Source organism: Misgurnus anguillicaudatus, chromosome 21 (genome assembly GCF_027580225.2).
Source record: "Misgurnus anguillicaudatus chromosome 21, ASM2758022v2, whole genome shotgun sequence".
Classification (NCBI taxonomy): Eukaryota; Metazoa; Chordata; class Actinopteri; order Cypriniformes; family Cobitidae; genus Misgurnus; species Misgurnus anguillicaudatus.
Genome location: NC_073357.2, coordinates 33,229,996 through 33,256,185, shown reverse-complemented (window position 1 = coordinate 33,256,185; position 26,190 = coordinate 33,229,996). Strand labels below are relative to the sequence as shown.

The window sequence follows — 26,190 nt, the reverse complement described above, 5'->3', positions numbered from 1 at the left end:
AACAAATACAACCTTATTGTAAAGTGCATACTGAATGCAATGCAAAGAAGAATCCCACAGACAAATCATACAGTAGGTTCTTCGACAGACACAGTACAAAGCTAAAAATCTAAATTTGGTTAAGTTTAAAACGATCAATAAACAAATCAAACAATTATCCAAGAAGGGACCTGACTACAGTATTTTCAAGAAAGGTCACTCAAGGTTTTAACAAAAAGAAAAAGTGCCAACTGTAGACCACACTGCCAGATAAAGTTAGACTGGTACCCATAAAGACAGAACTCCAACTAATAAGAGCGGAGACTCTAAAGACTGCCTTAATTCCCAAACTGTAATGTGGACCTCAGGAAACTCGGAAGGAGAAACCGAAAGATCAATTTTCATCAGAGCCCCAACAAGTCTGCGCTTGAACCAGTAATCAATAACGTCCTGATTAGTGTCTCTTACAGTGATATTAAAGCAAGGCCAGCCGCTTAAGCAACTGTTTAACCATGCTGTCAAAACCTAGAAAATCAGCATGATGATCCAAACGAATCAAAACGTTAACGCTAGATTGATAGGCTGACAGTGTATTCAAGAGGCTGTTGTGGCTGGCTGGGGTCTGCGAGGGTGCGTGTTACTGGCCTTAAGCCAGTTTTGTGCTGATGCTCGTTATGATTCAAACTGGTCTGATACGTAGAGAGCCGATCTGTGCATTGGGACCATGATACACTTTCCTTGGGGAATCTGTATAATCTTCTGTCACGCCAGCTGGGTTCATACTGATGAGAACATTATGCTGGTGTGACCTTGGCTTTTCTCTAATGTGTTTCATTAAACAGCGCTTCCAAAGGCCCTTGGCTGGGGAATCCCTGTTTTATTATGAATCAAGAACCCCAAGCAGCACAGTTGTTCAGGATGTAGCTGAAAGCCAGGAAATAAATGAGGGCAAACATCTACATAAAAATCACTCTGGCTGATGGGCATTGCAAAAATAACGGAGAATATAAACGTGGGGGTAGGTGCACTGATTGGTCCGCCCCCAAAAGCAAGGGCAGAAAGGCATTGTGGGGCTCGAGTTACGCACGTAAGGAAACAAAGAGCTCATAAGAGAGAGAAAGAACTCCCTTGATACCCATTGTTATGGTGTCTAAACCCCTCCCATTCTCCTATCATCATCGCTGATAAATACACACGTATACAAATCTGCACATATCATCCCTACGCCTGCTTCATCAATCGCTTCCCCTGGCAACGGTGATGCCGGCAGCCCACCGCTGACCCCCAGGGACCCTCGAAAGTCAGAACCTTCCAGATTGATTGGAATAAACATTGTTGTTGACTCGCTCCGCTCTTCAAAGAAGATCAAACAACTGCCCTTAGTCACACCTGTTCTCCCGGCGTGACGCATGTGCTTGCCTCGTGCTACCGTCATCTGAACCGACTCTCTATCTGTATCGCTCCCTCTCTCTGTTTCATCAGTGGCGTTAGGCTATGGAAACAGCAACGGCAAAAATAAAGCAGCCGATAAATATAATATCAAAAACCGTCGAGCTGCCGCAATGTGGTGCGTGCATGACGCGTGTGTTTGGAGAAGCGTGTTGGTGGGGGCGCGGAGAAGGGCACGGAAAGGGAGGGAGCTGTGGATGGCGGGGAGTGTGAGAAACAAATCAAAAGATACAGGGTGGGGTGGGGGAATGAAGACGATAGGAGTGTAAATCTAAATACGAATTAAGGGGATAAAAACCACGGAACCCCACCTGCATCATTTGGCTATTTCTCGCCATCTCGTTTACACAGTTCTCCTTTCCTCGATTCGTTTTTTTATTAATAAGAGCCTTGTCAAACGCGAAGGATACGTTGCTGATGAATACTCAGACAGCTGAGTGGGGGAAGGAGCACGGCAGAGATATCGGATAAGGAACGGCATCTTTCCTTCCGTCTCTTTTTCCAGGACAAATAAGTCCCGTAGGGAGACTTTGCATTAGTATCGCTCAGTTTTTTCATCTCCCCCTGGTGAGGGAGATGGTGGAGGGAATTAATGAGGGGGGTACCTGCTACGATGCTGGCCAGTTGCAGAGTCCGGCTGATGGGGTAGACGCTGCGTGCCTGTGCGATGGCTGCCGCAATTTTCCTGGTGTGCCGCTCCTCCCCGTACGCGGCCAGCACAGACGCAAGCGCCTGTTGATCTAAGGCGTTGACCACGTCAGCCGCGCAGGGCATGTCGGGGTACCTACGCACAAAGAGGAGCCCAATTAAGCAGCTTGACGTCACGAGTTCCTGGCTGACAGAAGCCAAGCCTGACAGCTCTAAGACACCAGCGAAACCCCTCCCACCTTCCCACTCTGGGAGATGTGGGTTTGAGATCTATAAAAAGAGAGTGTGTGTGTGTGCGTGTGTACATGAGACAGAACAGCAGGGAGAAACGCTTAGTGACAAATATAAAAATATATCAAATCTTGAACTGAATTATGCATTCATCTTTTCTTGCTTTTGAAAAACAATCATGTGTGGATAGCGGTAGACTCAACAAGACAAATAAAGTTACACACTAAAAGAGCCAAATCCATGTTTGTCAATATATTAACTTTTAACAAATAAAACATTTAACATAAAATTAAATATGAATAGGCAGTAAATAATTCAGTGGGCAGCTTTTCAATACACTTACCTGTATGCACGATCAATTGTACTGATTCATATGTTCACTGAAACATTGTGATTTACATTCACAGTATGAATCATTTTGTATTTGGGTACAATACCTTGATGTACTTAACCCGTACATCCATAACTGCCTCATTAAAGAAGCATCAAGAGCAATTACAAGCACATATACACTTTGAACTATAGTGTTTTTAAGGCGAATAACTGCACAAAAATGCTTTCAAAAAGTTAGAAAGTGTGTTAAAGGGATAGCTCACCCCAAAAAATGCCATGTTCGCACCGAGGGGCAACCTTTCGATCTCTCTGATGAAGCCAATACAGAAGTGATTTAAACTGCAATTCAACGACTGACCGCTAGAGGCTGGCTCCAAAAGAGAGTCAATTCCCATAGACATCCATGTTAAAATGCCAAACTTTACAGTAGAAAAGAATATATTTACAGCCTGGTACAAAAATTGTTTTTGGTCTTTATAGCTAAGTTTGCCCTTCATGACAACTGTGAGGGGGTGAATTTTTTTTGTAACTCATCCGTTTAAATTATATTAAGCTTTACATTTCTGCATAATTTAGGGTGTGGCCACTTGAGTGACAGGTGAACTGTACTGCTGTCACTATAGAGACAGAGCGCAGTTATGCAAATGTTAAAACCACACCCACCGGGGGGGAAACAATCCAACCGTCTCCATTGACTTTGTATTGCGAGAAGCCGCCTCCTTGTCATTTCTGGCTTATAACAAAAAACAGAATAATGCCTAAAAGCTGCTGTGTGACAATATGTACAGCTAACAAGCCAAAGAACCCAGAAATAAGTTTTTATAAGCTGTCGAGCCATAAAACCCAGCCTTTGAGGAGAAAAAAGTAGATCGCCGACTACGTTTCCCCCTAGTGGACGCAGTTCTACTAATATGAGTCATATGAAAAGTTGCTTGTTTCCACTTTTGTGTCTTGAATCGCTCGTTTTTTGAGCTCAACAGCTTATAAAAACTTATTTCAGGTTTTTTTGGCTTGCTAGCTGTACACCTTGTCGCACAGCAGCTTTTAGGTATTATTCTGTTTTTATGTTTAATCTGTAAATAAGTTTTTATAAGCTGTCGACCTCAAAAACCGAGCGCTAAAGACACAAAAATGGAAACAGGCAACTTTTCATGGTACTACTATTAACGAAACTGCGTCCACTGGGGGAAACGTAGTCGGCGATCTACTTTTTTCTCCTCAAAGGCTGAGTTTTACGGCTCGACAGCTTATAAAAACTTATTTCACACAGCAGCTTTTAGGCATTATTCTGTTTTTGTAATAAGCCAGAAATGACAAGGAGGCGGCCTCTCGCAATACAAAGTCAATGGAGACGGTTGGATTGTTTTCCCCCCCGGTGGTAGTGGTTTTCAGGTTATGACGCGTTGCGCTCTGTCTCTGTCGAGCTAGGCGGGCATGGTTTCAGCAACCAGTCACCTCAACTTCACTCACATCCCTTCACTTTACCGATTTTCGGATATCAGCGAGAGATGCGTGGTGACGCGCAGCCAAGATGGCGACGACAAGCACTGCCTACTTTAAGCTTAAAAAACGATCTTCAGAAACCTATGGGTGATGTCACGGACACTACGTCCATCTTTTTTTACAGTCTATGGTTCGCATCCTTATGTTGTTCTTAACCTGTATGATTTTCTTTATTTTGATAAAATGATTGTAAGCCCATAGAAAAACACACAATGACTTTCATAGTGGGATAAACAAATACTATGGAGGTCAATGGGTATCGTCAACTGTCTGACCATCATCAAAATATATTTTTTTGTATTCATTCGAAGAAAGAAACTCATAGAGAACAACATGGGGGAAAATGGTGACAACATTTTCATTTTTGGGTTAACTATCCCATTAACAGTTTAAGTCATTCATCATTTTGTATTGATATCAGGGAACTAGCCACGATATAGCTTTGGAAAAGCATCCATATTATTGAAAAATGTATGTTAAATATTTATCCTTCCAAGTGATTAAATAAATCCTTTCTTTAGCAACTGATGTCATTCTGGATTATCCTTGAGTGATTATTCTTTCATTCATTTTGTTATGTGGGCACAACTAATAGCACAGAATGAGCAAGTCAAACAGAGACATGCTGATTAATGCAAAGTATGTTCTGTCTTTCTCCAAGGCCAGCTAGAATTGGCTGACTGCGTCATGCTGTCGTAAATTTAATTCTTGCATTGGTTTTAGTGACAGAACGAGGATAAAGTGTTTTCAGATACCGTGGGTTGGACCTGGATCGACCTGCTCTACATCTTGGCCTTTCTCTTTTTGCTTTGGGTCTTTCTCGCACCCTCTCTTTTTCTTCAAGCATTTCATCTCGCCCCCAGGAAAAAGTTCACGGTCTGTTATGGTGGGTGGGATTTCCACCTCATTATCACACTGAAAACTTGGCTAAACTTTCTAATAAGACTGTAAAGCTTCTCACTCAAGCCCTACTTCATGGACAGCATTTTAGTCAAGAATTATATTAAAATTCAGTAACACTTTTGAACCATTTATAAACTAATTGAACCATTAGAATGTCTAAACTATTTTTACTGGCATTGTGTAGGGAAAAATATTATCAAACACTATCTATGACATCGACCCTTCATTTTATTTTTAATGCACTTTTATTTCAGTTTTTTTTTTTGATGGCTTGTCTTGTTTTATAAATGAATTTAATTTATTTTTTTAATTTAACTTCTAATGTATCTTTTGTTTTTATTGTGATTTTAAAATACTTTTAACATTGTAAACTTATTGACTTTAAAGCGATACTCCAGCCAAAAACCAAATTTACCCCATGATGCAATCCGAGATACATATGTCCATCCATTTGGAGTTATTTTAGTAAATGTCCTTGCTTTTCCAAGCTTATAATGGGAGAAAACAGGGATCATGGAACAACTTCTGACTGCTTAAAGTGCATCCATTCTTCACAGAAGTATTCCACATGACTCAAAGGGGTTAATTAAGGTCTTTTGCAGGTAATCAATGTGATATTGTAAGAAAAATATTCATATGTTAAACTCTATTAACTTTAATAACTTGGCTCTGGTAACGACGCCATCTTGGACTTACACAATTCACGAGAGTCACTGCACAATGCCAATGTACCTATGGCAACGAACGTTCACTACCCTACAACTCTCGCGTGAATCGCCTGCGTCCAAAATGGCGCCATTACCGAAGCTAGTTATTACTGTTTATAGGGCTGGTATCCTGGACAGGGCTTATCTTAGTGCCAGACTAAAATGCATGTTTGAGCCTACCCAGTCTCACGTAGATGCGTATAAATAGCACGAAGTGTAAAAATCGTGCAATACATACGCCAAATTTCACTTTGGCGTGCATATGATATGCCAGTCCTTCCCATTCACTTAAATGGTGCATCTTTTTTTGTCGTTTTATTTATTGGTTTCTAAAAAATTTTCTGTTTTCTAATCCATTTTCGCTTGGGTTTAGGGTTAGACTTTAGATTTGCTTAATGAGGTTATTTAATATACAGGTTTCTCCATCTTTTTGTCCATATTTAAGCCATGGTCGCTTGGAGTTGGGGTTAGAGTTGGGGTTTGGGTTAGGATGTCATTTTTTATATAACAAAAAGTTGTTCTAACCCTAAACCCAAGCGAAAATTGTAAAAAAAGCAAAAAAATTGAGAAGCCAATAAATAAAACAACGAAAAAAGATGCACCGTTTAAATGAATGGGAAGGACTGGCGTATCATATGCACGCCAAAGTGGAATTTGGCGTATGTATTGCACGATTTTTACACTTCATGCTATTTATACGCAACTCTGTGAGACTGGGTTCGTTTGTGCTGCCTTCATTCACTGCAAAAAATTACTTTCTTACTTAGTATTTTTGTCTTGTTTTCAGTAAAAAATGTCTAAAAATTCTTAAAATAAGATCTATTTTCTTGATGAGCAAAATGACCTAGGAAAATAAGTCTAGTTGTTAGACAAAAAATATAAAATCTAAGCGAATTTTTGCTTAAAACAAACAAAAAAATGGAATGGAATAAGAAGATTTTCTTGAATTAAGTGTTTATGAAAAAAGTAAACTTATTTCAAGAAATTTTTTGTAGTTCAGTAATGGCAGCGGAGAAAGACGTGAGAAAAGCTATTCGGTCCGTTGTTGCAAAACTGCCGAATATACAGAAGTTAAAGCCGGAGCAATAACCAGGTTTGCTAAGTTTTGTTTGTCTGATTATTCTGACTTGTTGTTTCCGGCCGGTTTCGGTGCATGATATACGTCAGGACCATACGTTAGCAATCGCCTATGGCGGATCCTGAGTGACTCTGGGCAGATTTTAAACTACAACAGAGGACCCTCCTTAACGGACGTAACGCTTTGCAACGGAGCGTGGCCAGACTCTCTGTACAAATGAAATGAATGGTTTACGAAAGTCTGGTTGGACCAGGCTAGGAAACCACCCCATAAAGTTTAAAATTCGGATTTTTTTATACAAACCCATTGGAGACGTGTGGATTACTTCAATAAAGGATGAATTCACTTTTTGGGGGTTTGAAGTAAGAAGTGTTTCCCTGCTCCCTGATATAAAGCTTGGAAGAGCAAGGACATTTACTAAAATAACTCCAGATGTGCTCATCTGAAAGATGATGGTCATATGTATTTTGGATTGCTTAAGGGTAAGTAAATCATGGTGTAATTTTTATATTTGGCTGAAGTATTTTAAATTGCCCCAATTGTAAAGTGTATGACATGTGCTTTATAAATACAACCTGCTTTGTCTTGCTAATTATATATATATATATATATATATATATATATATATATATATATATATATATATATATATATATATATATATATATATATATATATATATATATATGTGAAAAGGGTCCAGGACTTTATGAGTGGAAAAAAACATCCTAATAATATCTAAAGTCAAATTATATGTCAATATTGTGGACTGAGTGGGCCTGCATGTGTCACAACACTGTGTTCACGATGTACTCAACCACACTGGATGTGTTTCTCTTTGTCCACCCCCTACCAAAAATCATTATGTCAATTTATTGATATCTTATAGCCAGCATGATATAATGTACCACAAAAGTTGTCTAAGAATCACTTGGCTCTGCAGTGCTCAGTCATCTTCATATAGTATTAAACTATAATTAGTTTATGCCTTACACCTGCTCAGAATTAGTTTTGAAAAGCCTAATAGAGAGGCGTGGAGACTATAGATGTAATCAATAATGTGGCTCCATATCGAGTGACCCAAGAATAATAACTGTGGCCACCAGTGAATATCGAGAGTGAATCAGGCATTACTAATAGTGCGAATGATGCTTGGAATAATAGAGACAATGAGACTTTTTCTGAAGTGAATAGAGGTAACAGTCAAACCTGTCTCCATCCATCCTCATGTCTAGGGGTCCGTCCTTGCTGAGGGAGAAGCCTCTCTCTGATAAGTCCATCTGCATAGATGAGCAACCGGCGTCTAGAAGGGCAACATCCACATCCAGCGATGGGAGCAGTTTATCCAGCTCACTGAACCTTCCCAGCACCGGCTTTACTTGGCCCCTGACAATGAGAGAGAGAAAAAACTGAAAACTCAATTTAATTCAATGTGTTTATTTGTCATGTACACAGTTATACACAAGATACTTTCAACTTGCAGTGGAATATAGGTAAGCCCTCAAACGTCCACTGTTCCTGCATCACAAAGTATCTCAGATGAAGAATGAGAAGAAATGAGAATCTGTGGTGCATAGTGGAATTAACATTTATGATACAGCCTCGAATACAGTAAAATGGTTTCTACATAATACAAATATTAAAGCAAAAAAATGTATCAATGCAACTTTGGGTGCAGTAGTCATAGCCAGGGGTGCACATAACTTGGTGCGTATGCGCAATTAAAATAAAAAATGCGCACCAGACACTGCTCTAAACGGCGCTTTTGCCTACTGCTGGAATTTTAGGGATTTGTTAGAGTTTGCTTTCTTGCACTTGAACGCTCCATTTTAAAACTAATTCATCTTAAAATGCCGTAATTATAGTAGTAAAAGTATTTTCCACATTAAAAAAATACAAGCAGTTGAGGAAAAAAAATGCATGTGTAACAATCGGATGTGCCTCATAAGTCTTGAAAAGTGAAGCCACTGTCTCTTTGATCGCCCCCTGGTGGCTGGCTGCAGTACAAGTCATAAACCCCGCCCTCTCCATTCAAACAAATGGGACTCTGTTCTATATTTAAAAAAATATTAACACTTCCAATTAGGGATCGACCGATATGGATTTTTTTGTGCTGATGCCGATACCGATTTTTGTTTCATCAGCCTTAGCCGATGACCGATACATGCTGCCGATTTTCTTGCGCCGATATTTTGAGCCGATACTGCTTTTGCTCACTCAATTTACATCATAAAAATTACACAATGATGATGCTAAATGTTACAAGTCTCAATTTAAAAAAACATTTATTGAACTTAAAAAACTATATTTAACAAATAGTAAAAACAGGTGAGGGTGCTATGGAACCATGAACTGCACTCTCCATAATGACGAAGAACTATCAGCAAAGGATATTGATTTTAGCTAGTAATTTGATGCTATAGAAACGGGGCGTGTCGTTATAATTTGCATGGTTGAATTGGTTCCGCAAGCGTTTGGGCGAAAGTTTGATACATCATGGAATTACTCTAAACAGGAAGAAACTCAAAGAAGATCTCTGTACCACCTGCTTGTACCCTGGCTCAGTTGTTCAGTAGAGTGGAAATACAAAGATATTTAGGCACAGTGATGCTGAAAGTCATTTACTATAGTATTTACATGGTACATCAAGCAGTGGCAGTTCTAGCTTGTAAGGTGCCTTGGGCATCATTTCCCACTCTTCCTACCAATGACATCATTTACATCTCTGTCCTACGCAGATCAGTCTGTGCAGCACAGCATAAAGTTGTAAACAGCTTACGCCTCAGTGCGGCGAGTCCTGTACTGATTAACTGAGGACACGTTCACATAAAATGATTGACGCGCAATTCAAATGGGCAGTAAAAACATGATCGAGCATTTCGCTTTTGTTTTTTGAGTATGCCCCATAATACCCCATCACCCTGCCCATGTCACCGAACACCCCCTCCCTCACTTACATCAACAGTATCAAAAGAATGACACAGTTTTGCCATGTTTTTCCAAATATCTCCAACTCGTGTTTTTAGTTACAAACTGGAATAATAGCATGGATAATAGATATTAGATTAATAGTTTCCATGCAGCTTTTTTATGACTTTAACTACATGTACACTCAATGAGTAAAGCTGATGGGCCCACAAATATATCATGTGGGCTTTCACGTGTTAAAAGTGCAGTGTGTAATTTTTAAAAGGATCTCTTGACAGAAATGCAAAATAATATACAAAACTATATTATCAGGGTTTCATAATGAAGCGTTATGTTTTTATTACCTTAGAATGAGACGTTTGTATCTACATACACACAGGTTCCCCTTACTTGGAAGTCACCATTTTGTGCCGCCATGTTTCTACAGAAACCCTTAATGGACAAACTTTTTTTACTAAGTTGTCTCCGTCTATGACATTTTTTTTTGGTGGTGGCAACCGTAGCTTCTCTATGCGTTTCAAAAGCGAGGGAAGAGCAGTGGACTGAGCCATTGGTTGCAATTCGCAACCTCACCACTAGATGCCGCTAAAATTTACACACTGCACCTTTAAAGAGTAACTAAACCCTACTCCAACTTTTTTTAGTTACTGATCTGTAAGAATGATGGTTTATTAGTGCTGTTCATTGATTTTAGTAAGTTTTTTGACATTTGGATATAAAGTGTTTCAATACTACAATATATGGTGTAAAAACGTCTGAGTGCTGCCCTCTTCAGGTTGAACAGTGGCTACTGCAGTTGAATTTTCCTATTGGATGTTGGGTCCAAAAAATGACTCGTGACGTAAGCAGGTTCAAGCTTACCACGCCCTTGTTACGATCTCACCACACACTTGGTACGAGCTTAGTTCGTCCCCTCTATCTGTTAGGATCTGCCCACTTTTCTAGCATTTTTCAAATATTGCCAGTGGGTGGAGTCAGGCTCTGACCAGGGGTTTAGTTACGCTTTAACCATTGGTCTGATGTTCTAATTGATTCATTTTTGCAGTTTTGTTTCAATAAACGACTGATTTAGACTGGGGAGGCACTTTGATATCACTGGTTTTGAATTTGTTTAAATGTCCCACTTTAAACAAACACAAATGTATAATATAAGTCTTTCCACAAGGGAATTTCTGTTTTTAAATTAAAAACAAATTGTGGCAGGTGTTCTGCCTCGGTGGGTCACCTAGACACTGACTCCTTAGTGGGTGTCCAAAGGCTGCTGCAGCTCATAAGCTGTACGGGGAAAGAGAGATAGACCAAATAATGTGTGTCCCACAGGGAAGGTAACAAAGTATCATTTATTTATCACCTTGGAGACCAGAAGATGAGGATTGTGAGAGGGAGAACGCTGTCGCAGCGTTAATTGAAAAACACACGAACGAATGTGAATGCACAAGAGAAATGTGTGTGTAAAAAAAAAAGTTCCGCAATTATTCTGTGGGTCACGTTAACACGCCGATGCGTGTGCATTGCGTGTAGGGGAGTATGAATGTTACGGTGTGTGCGTGACAAGCGTTTTGGTTGACTTGAAGTGGAGGTGTTGGGTTGACGTGAGTATTGACCATGTATTTTTTTAGTCCTTGATCATTCAGATGGACTTGTGGGTGTCTATGCGTAACTGTCTTGTTTTTTTCACTTTTTCATTAGTGATTTAATCCACTTTCTTTATTTTATCTAAAGAGATTTCACAGCTATGACTAACAAAGACACCGGTACATCATGGCTCCTAACTATGTAGGTTTAATTACAAAACACAAGCGATGTTTAAACCTCAATCAGCATAAGGTCAAGATAAAGCTGGCTATTTCTGGAACACGTACATGAGCATTACGGCATCATCTCTGTCCCTCCAATCACTCTTTCTCTCCGTTTCTCCTTCTGAGATACTGAGGAGCCATTCATTTTTCATGCGACCTTTAGACAGCCTGTGAGTGGAAGACAACCCAGGTAGGCAACTATAAATCAGACGGTGGAGAAGCAAATGAGGTGCATGAACAACAGGGTTTTTTTGTTACGCAGAGGCAGAGGTGTTAATTTGGCGATGTTCGAGGTAACACAGACTGGCTCTTTGTAGCCATGCTTAATACGCAGATTCAGCTCCTCGATTCCAGTTAAATCCATTGCAGATGAGGACACAGGACGGGGGAGCCATCACCTCCTCCATTTCTCCACCTCCGAGGTTACATAGAAAGGTCCTTTCCTCTCCCACTCACGCGGCCGGCCGAAGGCTTTACCCATAGGACCCCGGGGTGCCCATGTCCACACACCCACGCCCGACAGAAAGATCAAGAGTTGAGGGAGCCGCTCAGCTCTCGCCCCCGCTGCAAGGGCTTTCCTCAGTTCTTTTCGCCGTGAAAGGGGCTTTTTATCTCTCTCTTGCTCTTTCCCTCCTCCTCCTCGTTCGCGCAGTACCCTCATTAATTTGTTGGAAAATCTATAGCGAGGCATTCTCTTGCCCGCCCACACAAACACATACAAAAGCGGTAAGCCCCCGTTCCACCCGCCCTGTCCATAGATTGGTGAGTTTGGATGGAGATCCTCTGACAAGCAGAATGCTGCCTCTGCTGTTACTGCTCGTTTCAATTTAAAGTTTCAAAAGCGTAAGCCTATTCTGCCGTTTTTTATCATCATCATATGTGGTTTTCCCAATTACTGAATCTACCCGATATACTTAAGATTTAGTGTTTCTTCTTGAGAGGGCTTGTGTAGGCTCAAGAGTGGTTTGGATCATATGCAAGATTGCTATATCTTGCTGACTACTAGACAAAGTTTTTTTGACAGGCACATTGTACTTTATTATTATGAGCTGAAGCATAAAACAAGATCTACACTCTTTAAAGTAAAGATGCTAAACAAATGTATCTAAATATGTGAATAAATTGTAGAAGGCGGATACTTTAAACAATTGCAACATGTAGGTTGCTCATTTCACGCAGTGGCAAAATGCAAGGGTGTTGCTTGACACTGACTGATCAATAAGTGAGCAAAAACTGATTAAACACTGATTAAATCCTGAACAGTGGCGAGAGGGTCAGACGCTCCCCCACCTACCTTGTCTTCAAATGCCAAACCTTTTACATAGACACACAAGAAGAGCAAAATTTAATGGCAAGAATGCAACACATCTATATCTCACAAAATGCTCCTAAATGTAAGATCTTACAAAAATGCAAATTCAAACTATGCTCGTGTAAGGGTTTTGTCTGGTCTTGTCATATTCATGTCTTTTATTTTGAAGTCCTATGTTTTACATGTTCATGTCTTTTATTTTGGAATTGTTCACTGCCATGTTTGGACTATGTTCCCATTGGTCTCCAATCCCAATATTTCAATTTAATTCTATTTATATACCACAATTGTTTAATTGTTTCAAACAACTTTACATTAATAAAAGCAGAAGAAAACAGAAAAAAAGAGTATAGAAGAGAGTTCTAAGTTAAGCCAATGTCAGCTGACTCCTAGGGGTTGAAAACAAACTTCTAGGAGGAAAAAAAACTTTTTTTAATAGGATGAAAAAAACTTTCAGACATGGCTGATTCTATAGAGGATATACTATATATTAGATATTATTTGATAAAATTTTATGGGAATTAAAACATTTAAAAAAAATTATGGCTACAGAAAGGGTTCAAGGCTGAGACAGGGAAACAGAAACAAAAACATGTTAGCTTAGGGGGCGTTCGCATGTAATGCAAGTGTCATACATTATAGTGGTTGATTATCTGCTTGGTTCTGGACAAGCTAACTATTGCGGCATTAAGTATATACCCAGACAAATTATGTGAATGCTTTGTTCTGGATAGGCTAACTATTGTGGCATAAGTATATTTACTAGACAAATTATGTGACTACTTTGTTACAGAGATATCTTTTTAGTTTAGACTTAAATTGATCGACTGTGTCTGATCCTCGAACATTGTTGGGTAAATCATTCCAGAGCTAAGAGGCTAAGTAGGAAAAAAATCTAACACCTTTAGACACTTTTTATACATTAGGGATAATTAAATGACGAGAATGTTGTGACAGCAGTGTATGTGATGGATTGTATTCTAATAGTAGTTTTCGAAGATACAAAGGTGCTAGGCCACTTAAGGCTTTATAGGTTATTAGCAGTATTTTAAAATACATGCGATATTTAACTGGTAACTTCGAAACCCCTCAAGTTACCATTGTTCATATGTTCAGGACTTTTTGAATTTAAGTTATAATGTACGATGGGATGACACCATGTTAAGGGGATCGCACACCGGCCGCGCAGCTCAGCGCCGCGCCGTTCTAAAAAAATGTAACACATTGTTTTCTATGAGTGTACGCACACCGGCGCCGACAGGTGGCGCCTGTCCGCGCCGCCCAGCTGTGAATCAGGAAGTTGTTCAAATCCCTGTCGCGCCACAGAGCGCCACTCGCATAGTTTAACATTAAATAACATCATATGTGTCCCACATCATTAATGATTAACATTGGCTGCTAACGTATATTTTACATTTTAAAGTAGACGCTATCTGACGAAGCTCGCACTATTTAATGTGCACTTCCGGTTTACAATACCTCCGAGTTCTCCTAGGCGTGACGCGGCGCTGAGCTGCGCGGCTGGTGTGCGATCCCCTTTACAGTTCTGTTTTACTAATGAGCATATTTATGAACAGTTTCCTTCGGGCGTTAACCATAATTTGTGGACATGTGGCTCTAACTTTACTCTAACTTTAAGTTGAGAAAGTCACACCAGAGATTCTTCATGCTCTTACTGTCATGTCTGTAATTACTCATGTCATGCCTGCTCAGCCAGAGTCTGCTCACGTCATGACTGCTCAGCCAAGGTTGAAGATCTGTCCCCTTTCTGCAGTGCTACCTGTGGTGGCTATGGCTTTGTGGTGTGTTTGGGCCACACACTAAACTACAGTTCCCACAGAGTTCACTGCAGATCATTAACCCAAGTCTCCTGAGCCACCTGCCATGTCTGAACCTGTTCCCACGATGGCCACCGCCACTTCCGAACCTTTTCCCAAGATGGCCGCCACCATGCCTGAACCTGTTCCCAAGATCACCGCCATGTCGTAGCCTACAGCCAAGATGGTCCCCTCCATGAAATATTTCATGGTTTATGTTTGAATTACGTTAACCTCCTAAGACCCGAGCTTTGGTTTGTCTTTTTTATTTCTTCCAGCTATTTGGGGTTAGGAAGAACCAATAAATATAATAACAGGTTGTGTACAACAGGTTCCAGTTACACAGAATTAAGTATTATGGCGGAAACAATCAAACAATGTGAGGTCCACGTATGTGGACATCCAGGTATTAGGAGGTTAAACTTCTCTATCAGCACTTAGATCCTGTCTTATCTCATGTTTGAACAGCATGTTACAGCTGGGTTGTTTTAGCCCCAAAATATTGGGTTGTTTTAACCTAGGGCTGGGCGATATGACCCAAAAAATTATCGAGAAAATGTTTTCCATATCAGTCGATATCGATAATTATCATGATAAATAACAAATCTTTATTCCTGTCACATTTAAAGGCAGATTATTAGTCCTGAATGAAAATTGTACAAACCAGACAGTTAATAATGGGTTTAAACTACTTTTTATGGAGAACATGACAAATACAAATCAGGCATCTGTATTAAATGAAAATATATTTCTTATAAAATTAACATTTTTGACACAGAAAGCAGCAGGCTACTGTCACTTTAAGACCCAAGACAGACTGCTTTAAGTTTCAATATACAGACTGAGTAACATCCAGCTGTCTATGTTCACTTAAACAAAAAAGAAAACTTAGTTCAGTGATCACACGTGTGTTATACATATACGAGCTATACACACTGATAAATGGATGTCAAGAGTGTGACGTTGCTGTGGTGGATCTGCTGTTTTTCCTCAGTTACCTGAATTTGTGAAGGTCCTGTAAATATACTTTTAAAGCTGTGCGAATGTGGGCGTGCGGAAGGCGGACGCTGAAAGAACGTACAGTATACTGTGTCTGTGCCTATTGTGTCTGCTGTGTTTGATGAACCCTGTTTGCGCGTGCAACATTACACACAAGAAACTGTTTCCGCGCATTTGGATTCCGTGATTCCGTCCGCGTTATCTGCATTGCGAAAATCATAGGGCTCTACTGATAAATGAATAACTTGCCTCATCCTCCACTCCTTCAAGTCTAACTGACACTCTGATTGTAAACCAAGAGCGCGTGCCGCATCCGGAAGTGCTTGCGCAACATTACGCACAGTGCGTAAACATTATCGATCACTTATCGAACTGTCCTTATCGCTTTATCGAAAAAGTTTATATCGGTAAAATTATCGTTATCGAATTATCGCCCAGCACTATTTTAACCCATTGTTGGGTAATTTAACCAAATTGGTTTGATCAATTAATAGTGTTTAGTCATTTTGTTTCAATTTTAAATGCAACAAACCCAAAACTAAATTGCACCAAAAGTACACATTTCTTTTTAGTGAAGCATGTGTATTATATTCATTAGACTTTAGACTTATATTCATTATTTTACTGGTACCTAAGGACAGATTGTCAAGAGTGTCATGGATGGTGTAATGGTAATGACTATGCAGGCATTATGTCAGATGTTATTTTGTGGAATGAAAAATGATCTGATGTGTTCACAACTGAAAAGCCTGTTAACACACACACACACACACACACACACACACACACACACACACACACACACACGGTTGAGAGAAACTTTGCAGTATGGAAGGAGATATAACTCAGAGCATGACAATATGACAATAATGCCTAGCAACTCTGAGTGGGAGGTGCAATGTCAGAGTGTCATTAGGTGTGGAAGAGTGAGCGCTTTTAGCATTGGCTGATTTGTCAAGTGCTGCACGAACGCAGGTTCAAACATAATGAGTCCAACACCAGAGTTGCTGAAAACGGTGTAACTTACAATTATATAAAAGTTGGTATCTCTGAACTTCAGCCATGTGTCACTGAAGGTGGGGGAGTTTTAGAAAGAAGAGCTTATAATGTAATACTTAAAGCACAAGTGGGCATTCCTGGTCCTGGAGGTTTAGCTTCAACCCTAATCAAACACATCTGAAGGTCATTTGCAAGAAATACTGAAGACTTTTATTCGATTTTTGAGGTGTGTTTCATTAGGGTTGGAGCTAAACTCTACAAGACTGTGGCCCTCCAGGACCAGGAATGTCTACCCTGTTTTAAAGGGATAGTTCAGCCAAAAATGAAAAGAAAATTCTGTCATTACTTACCCTCAAGTTGTTCTAAACCTGTATACATTTCTTTGTTTTGCTAAACATAAAAGAAGATAATTGTACAAACATTGCTCAAAATATATTATTTTGAAGAAAAAATGTATTCAGGTCTGCAACTTGAGGGTTGTAAATGACTTTAGGTTTAAAACTCGGGCATTAAGATGATTTGGTAACACTTTACAATAAGCTCTCATTAATTAACATTAGCTAACATTAACAATAAGCATCATATATTTGCATCATGTATTAATAAGTTAGTTGTTAAAAACAGTTGTTTATATTCTTTCATGTTACTTTATTGTGCAATTACCAATGTTAACATATACATATTTAAAGTCGAAAGTTGTATAAGTAAATTTTAAAATTACAAATCTGGGCCAAAACGGATACTGAAAATTTGGAAAATTATTTAATAAAAAACAAGAACAACATTTTAAATTAGTTTTTGTATTATAGTATTAATATAAGACTTTTTAGTTGGATGAATTGGACTACAAGCCAATAACTACAAACTAATAAAATAATCAAACTTTTTTTAAAGTAACACACCAAAAATTTGATGAAAATAAAACTAAACTACATATTTTCAATTTAGTATGCAACAAAATCAAATTTCACATTATTTATCTAAATAATGTAATGTTCTAAAATGTTTAATGTTTAATTAGGATACACAATAATTTTAATAAAAACAGGCAAGACAAAGCATGACAGTGACACTCTGTTCTGCTTATGTCAACGGCTTAAAAGGAGCTTCAGTGACGTCACTATGTCAGTCCAGTCCAGTCATGTCAACCAACATGAGTTATTGAAAACATCTTGGTTACGCATGTAACCTCCGACGTTGTGTCGATGATGTGACACTAGGGGTTTGACCTTGGAAGACAAATCACTCTGATACTATCTGAAAATGGCCAATGAACAGTGGCGAATGAAATTTGCATACTGTGACTCCTCTGTGGAGATCCAGGTATAAAAGAAGGCTTGTGTGCATCATTCATTCAGATTTAGTGCTGAGGAGTCGAGATAGGATCGACCAATCATTGGTCAGTCAGTGATGTGGCAGGAGGGATACTATGTCTCGTTCTCTGGAGTAATCAAGACATTTCCTTTTTGTCACTCACTCGACGTTGTGTCGATGACGTGACACTAGGGATACCTCTGAAAAGCGCCACAGAAACTGACTGTGTTATAAACTTTAGGCAGGCAAACCCCATAAGCAAAGAGTACGGGGAAGCCTGCTCAGGATAATAACCTTCCAGCGCACAAGAGAAGTGGGCCGTATCCAAGGGGACTTAAAGTAAACTTTTACCGAGGCATAGAACAGGGCTAGCCAGGCACTGGGAAATCTTTGGAAAAGATTAGTGGAGGCCACAACCTGTCGAAGAGAGGTAAGAGATGAAAAGTCTGCAATAAACGGAACAAGATAACCCAAGAGTGGAAGCTAAAAAAAGAGGAGTCCGAAAAATAAGGTTCAAAACGGGCTATGTCATAGAGGTAACCAAGCTCAGAACTTGGGGAGCGTCTTCTCCATCAGCTGGACCCAAAAAATAAACTAATAGAGGTAGTTCACTTGTATAGGGATCTTGTCTATGTGACAATTCCTGCTTAAAAGGGGCATTACCCAGCCCCGCAGGAAAAAACAAGTCAAGTGGAGCCGACACCAATCTGAACAAAACTTCTTCAAACCCTGAGGTTGTAGAACCCCATAAGTGTGTAGCCCAGCCTGCAGGTCTACAATGTCTGATAAAGAAACGCCAGACAGAATGAGCCCGAACCCCCCAGAAGACAGGCTGATATTCTGGGGTCGATATGCCAAGAAAGGGCAGTAATGACCCAAAGCGTGATCCTCTACTTGGAGACAACCTTCTTCTGCTGCTGCTCTCAAGACAGACAGACAAGAACTGAACAGAGCCAAAAAAATTCTGCATGAAGTCCAAGTAATGCCACAAGTGCAAGCTGGAAACAGCAATTACAGGGCTGATTTATGTTCACCAGGAGGTTCACTACCTAGTCCCGAAGGGGAGTGATAGGAGCCTTGGGCACATAGCCAAGCAAGAGTCTCAGGAAACGTGAAAGAAGCCAACCTGAATTCGAGGCACCCGCTGGCAACAGTGTCAGATAGCAGATCCTCAATCTCTTTTGATAAGTGAGCACAATCAGGAGGACCATCTTCTGAGAGAAAGAGGGCACTAAATTCTACTGAGTCCAAAGGCCCTCTGGAGTCCAGAAGGACAACTGAGGGGACCCAAGAGGAGACAAGACTAGATCTAGGAGAGTAAAACCCCCCTAGGGCCTCTGGGGAATCTGACGACCACATCATGCTTCCATACGGGTTCCCATCCAGCGAATGTGATGAGCAAAAATAGCTGCTACATAAACTTTCAGGGTCGAGGGGGACAAATGCTGTTCAACCTTTCCTGTAGAAAGTTAAGCAGAATGACACCAGACATCTCTGTCACCATAGAGAAAAAAAAAAGACATTTCAGGATGTAGAGCCACCAGGTAGAGGGGGCTCTAGCCTAGGTGATGGTATCCATCACAGGCAAAGGCCGGTTAGTTGTCCGACCCCTGAGAAAGAAATTCATCCTCAGGGTTTACCCGCTTTTCAGTGAACTACGGCTCTGTGTAGTAAATGCCGCTCCATCTGAAAGCAGCTGATGCCGATTTATTACTAATCAAAGAATCGGCTTTACTGACAAGATGTGCGTGACAATCACATGCGATTAATCGTGCATATATATATGGGTGTCTTATCAAATCATACTTTCTGTCACTTCAAAATAAAAATGTAGGACATGACCTTTCCTGAAATACTGCTTTATTAGAGATTTATCTAGCATGATACAAAGAGTCCAATGAGTAAAAGTGCAATTTGACTGTGAGCTAGTTAAAGCTGGTTCAGCATATTCATTACCCCTGTCTACATACGGTAATCCTCCCTCTCTCTCTCTCTCTGTCTCTCTCTCTCTCTCTGTTATTCAGCAGTCTTACTCTCTTCTTCTTTGCCTCCTAAAGCACCGTGGGGGTTTCCTAAGCTTCTCTGTGGCGCTGCTACCCACAGAATGATTTGAAAATATGCAAAAGTCTTACATAACAATTTTAAATTATTAACGTCTTTATGTGATTTAAACAGAGCATTGGAGATAGCAAAGCCTTATGTAAGATCTTATATCATTAAAAAAGACAAGTTTCATGCGTGTGTAGATACGCGTGAGTATGCGTGCATGCTTCCAAGTATGGCTTGGTAATTGCTAAGAAACCGTTCTATTTATAGTTTATCAACCCACAATCCTGACATCATCTTACTTAAAAGGGTACAGCAAAAATATAAGTTAACTGACACGCTCTGTTTCATAATAATAGAGGTGGCCTTGGTTTTCTTTAACTTCAAACTGAAATATTATTTAATGAAAAATGATCTGATAAAACCATCTAATTGTACACTTATGGCAAAGACATGCAAATTCCTAAAGCTCTGGAATTTCGGTAGGACAGGTAAACAGGTCTTTTTTGTGCAAAATAAAATTAAGCACAGGCTATTGATAAACACTTGCCCACCACTTCATACCAAAACAAGCTGTAAATAACAAGCAATGATGCTCAACATCCCAAAATTCCCAATGATGTCATAGAATGACGTAGACCAGTGTTAAAATCCCATTTTATGGAAGATAATACAAAAACAAGAAAACAGACAAAGAAAAGACAGCTGGCATTAAAACAGATATTTACAATATTTGCAAACTTAACTCATTCTAACTCTTTGTCCTAGCCTGACACTTCAAGCTGCACAATGTAATAAATGCTAAGCCAGTTATAACAGAGTGCAGGCAGGCGACTGAACCACAGCAATCGAAATAACATGAAAGTGATACCTTTGATCACAGGCAACGAACCTGATACTTTTCTTTTTACAAGTTATATTTTTCGGATTTCTTTCTTTATTATGAGATGACAAAAGAGAGACTTGAACCAATAGGGGGTGAATAGGGGGCAGTGAGAATGGGAAGGCATTACGAGTAGGCACTCCAACTCTGGTCGCCTGAAGCACTGTTGCACTATATGTCTGAAGCACTGTCCTCACAACTACGGCTCAGATATGGCTTTATTCTTTTGACTATTTCTCATGTCTTGACTGTCTCCTGACACCAAGGGTTAATGTCACATGGAGTTGAGAGGAAATAGTATGTTTGAGTCACATTTCATTTTTGCCTTAAACACATTCTCAAAAACTGACAAAGTAACCTACTAATAAGTAATAATAAAATTTACTAAGTACATAAAAAAATAGCACATTTGTCTGAAAAACAGAAGCTGTTCTTAAGCTGAGACTATCCCTTAAGTGATTAGAGCATAGGTAGTATCAAGCAGAGAGAGAGAGACAGTCCATTGTGACCTGACGTTCACAAACTAATGAAGCCTGAAATATTCCCAAGGACAGGCTGCCTGACCTGATGCCTGTATCTACGTCACTGAGGTTCAAGACAAGATGTCGATCGACTGCTTTCAGCAAGGGAGAGAAGATGGAAATTAACGAACAAAACACAGAGAGTCAAGGTCCAAAGCCTTTTTGGTGAATGGTAAACCAAAGAAACCTGGACTTGGCCTTAAAAGACAGATACATATAAATATAAGTCATTTGATTCAACCTATCTATAAAGTATACCGAACAACCGAATAATTTGATCTATCCACCTACCAGCCTATCATCTACCTACCTACCAACCTATCCATCCGTCATCTATCAACCTACCTAAACAACTACCTATCCACCTTTCCATCCATCCATCCAAATTAAACACATGAAGAGAACAAGGTGCAAAATGGCATAGAAAGCCAGGAGATCACCTGAAATCTGTTAGTATTGAGAGAGAAACCCTGCCCCCTATCAGTAATAATTGATATCAGCTGCTTTAGTCCTAATTGATGGCTTATAAAGGCTTCTCATTACCCAGGAGGCACACAGGAAATACTTCATGGTGGGTAAAAGCAAAGAACTCTCTCAAGATCTTCGTAATCTTATCGTTGATTGGAGGAATAGTTTAGGCACATTTCCAGAATGCTGAATGTTCCTGTGAGCACTGTGGGGGCCATTATCCGGAAATGAAAAGAGCATCACTTCACCATAAACCGACCATGATCAGGTGCTCCATGTAAGATCCTTGTCCGAGGAGTCCAAAGAATAATCAGGAGAGTTCTCCAAGAGCCAAGAACCACTCAGGTAGAACTTCAGGAAGACCTTACATCAGCAGGTACTGTTGTTTCAAAGAAAACTATAAGTAATGCACTGAACCGCCATGGCATCCATGCACGCTCACAATGCAAGACTCCATTGCTGAACAAAAAACATGTTGAGGCTTGGTTAAAGTTTGCGAAAGAGCATTTGGAGAAGCCTGTGGATTATTGGGAGACCATAGTATGGTCAGATGAAAGCAAAATTGAACTTTTTGGCAGTCATTCTATACACCATGTTTGGAAAAGAAATGGCACTGCCCACCACCCCAAGAACACCATACCAACAGTTAGGTTTAGGGGTGGAAGCATCATGGTTTGGGGCTGCTTTCAGCAAGGGGTACTGGTAGACTTATAATTATTGAAGGCAAGATGAATGGAGAAATGTACTGGGACATTCTGGATAAAAATCTGCTGCTATCTACCAGAAAGCTGAAAATGAAAAGATGGTGGACAAACACAAGGCCAAGAAACAATGAAGTTGTTTCAAAGAAAGAAAATCAAGTTGCTTGAATGGCCCAGTCAATCACCTGACCTAAATCCCATAGAAAATCTATGGAGAGAACTGAAGATCAAAGTTCATAAATAAGATCCAATAAACCTTCAAGACTTAAAGACCATTTGTGTGGAAGAATGGGCCAGAATCACTCTTGAGCAATGCAGACGATGGTCTCTCCATACAAGAGGCGTCTAGAAGCTGTCATCACCAACAAAGGCTTTTCTACAAAGTATTAAATAAAGTGTGTTCAATACCTAGTGTCATTTTACTTTATTTATTATGACTCAACTTGTATACTTAAATGTTCTCATTTCTTTGTATGAATTCAATATTTGGTTTGATGGCTACATCTGGTGGGAATTTTGTAATAAAATAAAAATTTGTCAATAGCCCAGTTAGAAATCCCCTATCTATCTACCTACCTACCTACCTACCTATCTGTCTGTCTGTCTGTCTGTCTGTCTGTATGTCTGTCCGTCCGTCCTTCCTTCCGTCCGTCTGTCCATCCATCCGTCCCTCTGTCCATCAATTTTGTTTTAATTTATTTATTTTAGCTAAGTGTTAAAGTGACAAGGAGATACTGAGGCAACAGACTGTACTGAAATCATCAATGACGCGCTTCCCTTGAAGCATGACTGTAATTCTGTGTGCGTATGTGATTAAGACTGTTTAAGACAACAGACGCCAGTGTCTTAGCACCTTGCCATTTCTCTCCTTTTTCAAGAACTTAGAACAGCCTTGGGACAAACATTCAATGAGAGTGTGTGAATGAGAGAAAGAAGGAGCTGAACAGGAGGACAGAGGAGCCGCAGAGGAGAAAAGAGTTTGGCGTAGGCTGCCTGCTCCTCTTACACAGGCATCCAGTAATATCAGCTAATTGCCTGATTTCTTCAGCTCATCCAGCCTCTCATTCTGAGTGGGAGTCAAAGGGCTTATTGGCGACTATATAGCTGCTGACAGAATAGCTTGTCCTGATTCTCTCTCTATCTCTCATTCCTCTCTCCTACGTTCGTTTCTGTAGCAGCAGTCCCTCTGAGACAGGTTTCCCCGGAATCCACGTAAAGAGGTATCTCTACCCACGCTGCAGAGTCAGGAACATCTCATCACTAGCTTTCTCCAGCGCAGCCTCATGCACACGCACACACCCGCCTGCAAAGCCCTCATGCCTTCTCCTCTGTCTCTTTTTTATTAAACACTATCTCTCTCTCTCATCCTACACTCTCTCGCGCAGAAATCAGGGGAACCTGCGTGGGTGGCAGCGTCTCTCCCTGTCGTTGAAGCCTTAGGCCCCGTTGACAAATGAGACGCTGGGGCCTTTCGACTGAGCGTGGGTGAGAGCGGGGATTCTGTATCTGCTTAGGAGAATCTCTCACACAAACAAAAACTACAGCGCCCATGACCATCACCCACGTGATCCTACCAAGGATGGAACACTCTGTAAAAATTGAAATATTCTCCCAAAAAAAGGTATAAAAGTACTCTGAACAAAGATTGTTACTAAGAGGAGTATCTATTATATCTATTTTTGATTAAGTTCCCAGTATGCACTGCAGCATGTTCAATTATGTGCTTGATATTAGTAAAAAGTGCCGAATGCACTGTTGCTCTCAGTGGGACTCTGGTGCGTTGTAACGGATAAACGAATGAACATTTCCTTTAAAAAAAAAAACATGTTGCAGTCTGCATAGACACTTTAGTTCTTGCATTATGGCCAATCTAAGAGTAACTCACGGGTATTCTTGAGCTAAATGCTGAGCCAGTTGGAAGGCCAAGGGGTCACGATCTGCAGCCACCACTGTGACACCAGGCACTGATTGCAGAATGGCCTTCGAGTGTCCTCCTGCCCCAAAGGTCAAGTCTAAAACCACCTGTTGAAAACCAAAGGGAATTTAGGCAGAGGATTGTCAAATGAAAAGACTAGCCACTATACATCCAACACATGAAAAATAAATAAGAAAATGTATAGTATCTATAGCATTGAACAATATTAGGTAAGGTCCAAACGGTGATCGATTTTGCTTGGTAAAAGGAGTTCGAAGCACGACACCACTGAGCATAAAGTTTGCCAATACTTTTTAAAAAGGTTAGAAAACACATTTACGCATTTTCCTTTTTCTCATCATTACAAACACAAGCTCACACCAGAGACACTCTTCTGTGTTCTCACTCAAAAGTCAATGCATGAGTCATCGTCTCTCCTGTTGAAAGCGTCTCAGTGGGTTCTTAGAGACACAGTGCGGCAGCTACACCTCGGGTCCATTTCCCAAAGCCATCCACCCACCTGAACGTCATACCCTCAACAATACAGATCCATCCTTAATAGAGCTGCACCGAAATGTTTACGTTTGAACTGCCTCACAATCTCCAAACTAATGACTCGTTCACATCCCTGACTTGCTGTTGTCAGAAACCACATGTGAAGAAGAATCTGTTGGGGTCAAGCGGTTTATTTTGTTTGTCTGTTGTTTGTGTCGTGTTTCACCCGAAGTGCCAATCAATTATTTGTCAGGAAAAATCAAACACATGCATCACTTCTCTCACTCCACTCAGAAAAGCTGAAAGCTCTGGAATAAACAGAAAAATGTAAAAACATGCTCATGATTCATGCTTGTCTATTATGGCTATGTCTATTATCCCAATCATTATAGTTTTTACAGTACAACTTTAAGTATAAAGTAGAACTAGTAGAATAGAAGCATTATGTGAATCGTATCACAAAACAAAAATCAACCTGGATGGCAGAGCCTGAATGCTCTATCAAGCCTTCACTCCATGTGTCCATACATTGTAACATACATTTGGAATTTAGTGCCTTTTTGACTGAGAAAAGCTGTGTTGGTAGTCTCACCTTCTCAACAATGGTATTGGACTTCCTACTTTCAATGATGCAAAATTATGATATTTACATAATTGAAAGAAGGAAATGCAACACTGAAATCTGTATTTCTCCTGTCTCAGTGGAAACTGAGGAAATGATGCACAACCATTCAAAAACATGACTGGGGTTAAAAAAGTTTAAATTGTTTAACTTAATTTGTACTTTTTTAAGTGTGTTACAAATATGATATATATTTATTATTTATATATATTAATATATCTACATTTTTGCACAGAGATGGTAGCAATTAAGCAATGCTAATGTCAGGCCCATGACATTGAATGAGCATTCATTATTATAATTCAAATGGGCAAATAGTCATTATGAAAGCTGACTCAAAGTACATAAAAATCCAAAGCTGTAAAGTCATCCATCTCTGTGACAGCAAATAGACTTCTGAATCAGGAATAAAGAGTGATTTAACCCTGCTCTTTCATTCGACAAGAGGGGAATAATATGGATATGGATTATATTCATCAACGTAAGGAACAAAAGGAAAATACTATTAAGGTAAGACAAAAGGTTTTGTTTTCATAACTT

The 26,190-nt window shown here is 39.9% G+C and overlaps 1 protein-coding gene across 4 annotated transcripts in view; it reads right to left on the bottom strand.

Moving 5' to 3' along the window:
* The window catches only part of mettl15 (methyltransferase 15, mitochondrial 12S rRNA N4-cytidine), an 80,506-nt gene that overhangs the window by 12,636 nt on the left and 41,680 nt on the right, over positions 1-26,190 (bottom strand). For all 4 annotated transcript variants that reach the window (XM_055203803.2, XM_055203787.2, XM_055203794.2 and 1 more), the window contains exons 3-5: positions 24,504-24,640; positions 8,041-8,217; positions 2,034-2,212 (exon numbers count right to left, since the gene is read on the bottom strand). In XM_055203803.2, coding sequence (XP_055059778.2) covers positions 2,034-2,212; positions 8,041-8,217; positions 24,504-24,640 — 493 coding nt within the window. The remainder of the gene's footprint in view (positions 1-2,033; positions 2,213-8,040; positions 8,218-24,503; positions 24,641-26,190) is intronic.